Source organism: Triticum aestivum, chromosome 1A (assembly GCF_018294505.1).
Source record: "Triticum aestivum cultivar Chinese Spring chromosome 1A, IWGSC CS RefSeq v2.1, whole genome shotgun sequence".
Taxonomy (NCBI): domain Eukaryota; kingdom Viridiplantae; phylum Streptophyta; class Magnoliopsida; order Poales; family Poaceae; genus Triticum; species Triticum aestivum.
Window position 1 is genome coordinate 390,551,737 of NC_057794.1, and position 7,760 is coordinate 390,559,496.

Sequence of the window (7,760 nt, forward strand, 5' to 3'; positions counted from 1 at the left end):
GGCAACGTTGCATGTGTGGCTTAGCGGTGAAAACGATTCACAACGAACGGCCCACTTGGTTGTCTTGTTCGTTTGTGTGGTGGCTCTGAGGGGGTGATCATGTGTGGTTTCAGCTCGAGACGTACGTGTTCCAGCGAAAGGAATGCAGCACCTAACCCTAAGGAACAGTTAATTGAATGATGAAGATATCAACATCGATCCCAGACTGTTAGGGAAGGGGTAGGTGCGCCTTCTCTATTGGCAAATCGATTTTTGTTTTCGGTCAGCTTTTGTTTATGCCGTTCAAATCTATCGGCATGGCCTGTAAAGGCGATCGCCGCCCATGGAGACAAAATGAATATTCTGTTGCAACTGAAAAACATCCTTCACCAAACACCAAATGAATATTTTGGTGCGGCCTCAACTAAAAAAAGCATTTCCATAATATGCTATAGTACATCGAGTTGCACATTCTAAATGCAGGCCCAGATGGAGCAGATAACCTATGCACATACGGCTACAGGATGCGCAGGATGAGTGTTCTTTTACGTTGAGTGTATCCAGGGCTCCAGGTGTTAACTACTAGCAGTAAGTAAAACCATTCCCCTGTGTAAATCTAGAAGGCTGCAAAAGTTCAAGCAATTTAACTACTCAAATCATTCGCCACGTTAAAAACAAAATGAGAATACCTTGTGGTTGAAAATTTTAAGTGGTTTCAAAATCTATTTACCAAAAGGAAAAAAAAAGTGGCATAGACTAAGAGTCATACCTATTTTGATTTGGCTTGACACGAGAAAGGAAGCTGGATTCCAGCCATGCATATATGAAAGACTCCTAGGGTAGTCAGTCTTTCGCCAGCAAGCGTGAAACATTCTCCAGCCTGCAACAGAACAGAGCACCCACACCAGGGAAAAAACAGCACAAAGCATCCTTATCAGGAAACAAAAACAGAGGACATTGCCACTTAGGAAAGGAACGAGATGGGCCTCAAGTAGATCAACTTCTCTGCTAGAAAAACAATTGACAGATCATAGTAGGTCATTACAATATCTCTGAAAATGTGATATCCAGATTCCAGGAATGTTCAGTTACACTATAATCCAAAACTTCCCTTGCACCAAAGTTATGTCTGGCAGAAATTTGTACTACAGGAGCACATGAAGAAACCAGTCACAAACACCTTCCAGTAGGACCTCGGTGATATGCACAAAATAACAAAACAAGTTTGGAAGAGTTGCCGAAATTTCCTTAAGTTTTTTCCTCCTATGATTTACTGTACAGCGTATGTAACACCTCTACTCAAGGCAAATTTGGAGGTTTGAGCAATTACTCGCAGAGCAGCGGCGGCAGGATGAGATGCCGAACTCAAGACAACATATTCTTTGCTATACTATACACCATGCACAGCATAGCAGCAACTGCCAGGAGCTTTTTGGATGCAAGAATTCTGAGATTGATCCTAATCTTGTGCGTCCTCATGAACTGCAGGATCCATTGCGCCGCCACAGTGAGCAACGTAAAGACACCGACAAGCACCATTCTGGCAGCATCCTTTGGGCCTCCAACTCTGCTTTGTTCATTTTGATCGACCTTGATGATGGTTGGGCCTGTCGGGACAGCATCTGTATCAGCATGTACAAGTCGAAGGGTTTCATTAAGCCAAGCTGAAAAACATATCAGCAGCCTTGCAAGCCAGGCCACTTCAGTGTCTGAGATGGGCCTCAACATCCAGTCACCGCTATATTGCATATCAGCCAGTTTGTTTTTCCCTGGACTTGGATGCTTAGGTACGAATAGATCACCACGTCCATGATGCTGCTTGTGTTCTCCCTGTGGAAGATTCTTCGCCTGGAAGCTTTCCACATGCTTGTAGAATACCTTTCTCATATTAGATTTGATTACATCCAAAGTATGGCGAGTTCGCATAGCATCACCTGGTAAACGTTGAATCTCAGTCTCAGCCCTTAGCAACAGTAACTGAACAAAATGGAATATAACAATAAGTTAGTATTCAGGGAAATGTGTAATGACAGGAGTAGAATTAAGGAGAAAAAAGAGGCAGAATTAATAATCAACCATAGAATAACATAGCCAGTAATGTTGTTTGCCAAATCAATAGGTGATCACTAACAATCTTTTGTTCAACATGTGGAGAGTTTTCAGCTTCAAAAACTGCTTATGGTTATAGAAACAGACCTTGGTGTAAGTAAGCATAATTATAGACTACTGTTATATTAATTATAATTGCATAGTAATATATGCACCTGAAGCAAGTTGTAGGCCCCGTCATCATCAAAACTGAAAAGCCTTAGGTTAGCGTTCTTCGCCATATACAAGAAAGACCCATCAGTGCTATGTTTTGACAACCCATCCTCCCAGTCCTGAAACCATACATGCATATCGAAGTTAGATTAGAATTAGAAATACTTCTCAGCATTATTTGTACCATTGTACTTCTGTAGATTTACATAAAATCCAGTCACGGAGTGCACTAAAATCCCAAAAATAGGTGCTTGCATGCCAAAGGAAACAGTCAATGATAATCTCATGTATCCAACTTCCTACCTGTAGCTGCTCACGGATAGTTGGCACATACTTGAGCACATCATCCAAACAACATGACTGAGAATCAGAAACTCTAGAATGATAAGCAGCATCAACTTTGTAGATAAGCCCCAATAATTCCGGGGAACCCAAAACTTCCAATACCTGAACAATCAAAACAGCAGCAAAACAGCAAATGGACATTAGCTAAACAAATATCAAGTACTGAAAGGCTTAGTTTTATTGAAACTCCTGTCATGATTTGAGTAAAACTACTGATTAGCACATTTAGCAAAATTCAGACCTGTCCGGGTAATAGTAACATGCATGATGTCTAAGAAATGCAATATTACACCGATGTGATTCAAAGTTGGGCATACTTCTGGAAAATATGACCCAATAAGTCTGTACTAACCTTTGATACCATTTGCAGCACTGAAGCGACATCAGAATGAATAAACTTATGAGCAAACCCCAAGAAATGGACTACCAGTGAACTATAGAACAAATAGTTGGACAGCACGAAGCCCTGCCATGCTGGAGAGTACCCTACATCACACCTTTGCATCTTTCTATCGCTAACGCAATTCACATTTCGCCCACCAGGAGGTGGCAGATCGTACTCATTCAAGTCATCCTGCTGACCCTTCCATGGTTCCATATAGACCATCCATGCAGAAAAAACCTGAGCAATGTTCTTGATATCTGCATCCCTGGAGCAGAACATGAACGTCCTTAGCACAAACCGATACAATGGTCTCTGCATCAATGGATTCCAGTAGCCAGCGGGACTGTCACATGACTCCTTCCTTAAGAGCATTCCATCAAACACATTGGCTGCATCAGCAAGTTTGCAGACACCGCTCCTGTTCAAATACATCACCAACAGCTTCACTGCATCGCCAAGTCCTGGAGCTGGCAGTCTCTCGGACAGTGTAGGATTTGAACGAGACAGAAGTGACAGTAAAGGCAACCCATAGGAACGGCAAGTCCGAACAGGCAGCGGCGAGAAACCGTCCCCAACAAGCCAGAACTGTACGAGTGTGTGCACGAAGAACTCGGCTCGCCTGAAGGATCCAGCAGCTTCCACACCATCTCTGACATTCCGATGCAGCAATGTACCAAAACCACCGCGGGGCGGGGCGCAATCGCTGGGCACGAACTCCTTAAGGTAGGCGTACAGAAGCTTCAGGTATAGCGATCTATCGGGCTTCCGATCCGGATTGCGGCCGGCCGTGGATGCGAGGGTGGACACCCAACTCTCGAGGAGAACGCGTGGCTTAAGCGAGGGTTTCGAAGTGGAGGTCGACCCTTTCGAGGCGCCCGCGGCAGCCTTGGCCGTGGCGGCGGAGATGGGGTAGTACGCGAACCAGAAAAGGTAGTACTCGAACACCGAGAGATGAAGCTTGGAGCCGACGCGGCCGGCAAGGAGCGGCGAGATCACCTTATCGGAGGAGGCCGCGGTGGACGACAGCGCGAAACCGAGCCAATCGGGGAGCCGCTCGCGCGGGAAGGTGAAGCGAGCGAGGGAGTGGCGATCCGCGGCGGAGATGGCGACGAGGAGCGGCCCGGAGGGGGCGAGGAGCGACGCGATGAGGTCGACGAGGGCGGGGTCGCCAGCGGCGAGGTCGAGGAAGCACCGCGAGGCGGGGGAACTGGAGACGAACAGGCGGAAGAGGAGCGCCGGGAGCGCGTCGGCGAAGAAGGCGCGCGGCTGGTCCGCGCCGGAGTGGTGGCGGCGGAGGAAGTCGGCGACCGACGAGACGGCCTCCGCCGCGGCCCGCGGCGTGGACGCGGCGAGGCCGGCCGCCGCGAGGCCGGCCGCGGAGTCGGTCGCCGGCGGCATGTCACCGCCGCGCGGAGGGGGGCACGCGGTAGGGTTTAAGGTGGGGAATTTTGGGGGGCGAGGCGAGGCGAGGCGAAACGCGTTGCGGAGCACGAGAGGATTTGAAACGGGGCCGAAATTGGAATGGAGCTTTCAAAGATTTCGGAAATGGCGCCCTCCGCAACGCGTTTCCTCCACGCTCTCTCCCACTCGCCCCGACCGTTTCGCGTCAGTGTGAACTAGACCATCTCGCTGACCTGTGGGTCCAGAGGGTGAACGGTGTCCGCCAGTTGGTGGGTATGGTTGTGGGGCAAGGTCTTGGGTCGAGTCATGCAATGATGATGTGGCTCGGTGTTGGGTTTGTGGGACGGCAACGGCAAGCTGTGTGTTGGCTTGAAAAGGACGCCGTGGTCATGAATTGGGCTGGGCTCCTGGCCAGGCTAGAGCAACTCTAACGTACCGATCCAACGCACATTTTGTTCACTTTTTATTCATTTGGGTTGGCTGCATGTTTGTCATTCGTTTGGTCTGCCGAGCGTTCAACGCGCGGATGCATTTTCGTCTTCGCGACCTGCCTGCCGTGTCTTTTTGCAAAGGAAAAAGTCTAAAAATAATCTTGAACTTGTAGTCGAAAGCTAAATCAAACCCCAAACTTCTAATCTTTAAAATTAGCACACCGAACTTTCTGATCCCGTTCCATTTTGAACATTAGCCTGTTTTCGATGGGATTGTCAGCAGGTCTGGGCTGCAGCCCGACGCGACTGGGCCGGCCCACCAGGCGAAGCGTGTTTTTCCTTTTCGTAAGAGGTGATTTAAAAATTTTAATCCAAAAAATGAGACTCAAGGGAATCGAACTTGGGTGCTGGTACTTCAAAAACCATCCCGCTAGCCAACCTAACCGACAACAATTAGTTGAAACAAAGAAGCACGAAACTTTTTAATTACATACCACAACAAGCTTTTTTTTTTAAAGTGTTCACACTTTAAAAAATGTTCAGGTTTAAAAAAATAGTTCTCTTTTTCAAAAATTCTTTGTGTTTGAACAAAATGTTCATTCCAATTTTTTTGACAATTTTCAAGAAAACAAAAGAAAATTAAAAAATGTTTTGAAACGTACACATTTTTATATAAAAATGGGAACATGATTTTAAAACCTCAAAAAATTAAAGTGTGAGCACTTTCTATTTTTTTACAAATGGGAACAAATCTAAAATATTTTTTCATGTTTAAAAAAAATCGCACTTTAAAATTTTGTTCAGGTTTAAAAAAATTCAGTTTTTTCAAAAAAATATATTTTGGTGATTTAAAAAGGGTTCATGTTTTCAATATTTGTTTGTGTTTTTTAAAAAAGATAGAAATTCCAAAAATTCGCGAAAATGTTCGGATTTCAATTTTTTCAAGAAAATGTTTCATAAAATTTCCGAGATGTTTCCAAATCTCGGCGCTGTTATATGTTAAACAAAGTCGCTATTGTCTATCATAGCAATAGCTTGCTGTGGGAGTGGTAAGCAATACGAGTTTTGCACCGCCAGGTCTTTAAGTTCGACTCACTGTACACTCTCTTTTTTAGACTTTTCGTAAGTCGCACGTAACGGAAAAAAGGCCCAGTGGCCTTCTGTCACAGCCGAATCCCTGTCAGGTCCATGCGTCGCGCATTGTGGGCCGGTCCAGTCGCGTCGGGTCGCAACCAAATCCCGGGTTTGAGCTGCCACATCTGCAATCTCAAGGTTTAAAATAGACCGGGATCAAAAAGTTCAGTGTGCTAATTTTAGAGATTAGAAGTTCAGGGTTTGATTTAGCTTTTGTCTACAAATTCAAGGTTTATTTTAGACTTTTTTCTTTTGTAAAGAAGTTCAGGGTTTGATTTAGCTTTTGTCTACAAATTCAAGGTTTATTTTAGATTTTTTTTTCTTTTGCAAACATATGAATTTGGCGCTGGTTCACATAATTCAAACAAAATACAAATATCTTATAGTTTCACAACCAAGAAAATATCTCATATTTTACAAGCCAAATACAAATTAAATTGTTTCAAAAAATTTAAATAATCGACACATCTCTTTGTTGCCAACGTGAGCCCACATACGCTCAACCAAATCATCTTTGCAGCTGAATGTGAATTTCTAAATCGCGCATTTGATGATAAAATTCGGTGAACTGTGCAAACGTTGTTGCTCTTCCATGCTTAGCCACAGTATTGTTACCCTGAAACTGAAACCCTTCATCATAGATACGTTCCGGATGCTTATTCTCTACGATCATATTGTGCATGATCACGCAAGCAGTCATCATCTCCCACAACTTCTTCGTGCTTCAAGTTCTAGCAGGATACCGAATGATGCCCCATCAATATTGCATAACACCAAAGGCGTGCTCCACATGCTTTCTAGCACTCTCTTGCTCTTGGGAAAATCTCTTCCTCTTCTCTTCTACAGGGTTGGGGGTTGTCTTCACAAGAGTAGTCCATTGAGGATAAGTACCGTCATCTAGGTAGTATCATTTGTTGTAGTGGTGGCCATTGATCTTGACCTCCAGGTTGTTGCCTTATGTAAGCCTTGCAAATACCGAAGAGCGTTGAAGCACGTTGATACCGTTGTGAGATCCGGTCATGCCGAAGAAAAAGTGCCAAATCCAGAGATCTTGTGAAGCCATGAACTCGAGTATGATGGTCAAGCTTTGACATGGTCCTTATACTGCCCCTGTCAAGCAGAAGGGTAGTTCTTCCACTCCCAGTGTATAAAATCTATGCTACCAAGTATCCCCCGAAAACCCCTGCTGGCATTCATCGCCAACAACTAGGTTGTATATGCAACATTTTGCTCTCTCAAGTACTCAGGGTCAAACACTGTTATCACGGTCTTGCAGAACCTATACATGGAGTCTAGGCACGTGGACTCGCTCATATAACATACTGAAAGTGCATTAAGTCGACTAGAGGGGGGGTGAATAGGCGATTTTTATAAATTCTTCTCTGAGAAATTTCAGGGTGAGGAAATTCCTAAGCGAAGAACTTCTTGCAGGGAAATAAGTACCCAGATGCAGACATGACATAACATAAACATGGACATCATGATGAATTGGAAACAAAACACAGAGTACAGAAAGCGTAAGCACAGGATAACACAGAATGAAGACAAACAGACTGAAGAATGAACTAAGGAAATTGAGAATGTCTTCAGTCAAAGTCTTCAAACAGATATGAACAGGTACACAACACAGTAATGAAGAAATGAAAGGGTTGAGGAAATAGAACCAGTAAGCTCGGTGAAGACAATGATTTGGTAGACTAGTTCCAACTGCTGTGACAGTTGTACGTCTGATTAGAGCGGCTAGGTATTTAAACCTAAGGACACACAGTACCGGACACACAGTTCTCACCGTATTCTCCTTGAACTAAGGACACACAGACTCG

The 7,760-nt window shown here is 44.7% G+C and overlaps 1 protein-coding gene across 1 annotated transcript; it reads right to left on the minus strand.

Annotated features, from left to right (window-relative positions):
• Positions 1 to 1,203: 1,203 nt before the first annotated feature.
• Positions 1,204 to 4,467, minus strand: LOC123052481 (uncharacterized). The gene is made up of 4 exons (XM_044475673.1): positions 2,939 to 4,467; positions 2,545 to 2,688; positions 2,244 to 2,360; positions 1,204 to 1,956 (listed from the first exon to the last, which is right to left on the minus strand). The coding sequence occupies exons 1-4, from the start codon at positions 4,367 to 4,369 to the stop codon at positions 1,345 to 1,347; spliced, it is 2,304 nt and encodes a 767-aa protein (XP_044331608.1). The 5' UTR covers positions 4,370 to 4,467; the 3' UTR covers positions 1,204 to 1,344.
• Between the last annotated feature and the right edge of the window lie 3,293 nt (positions 4,468 to 7,760).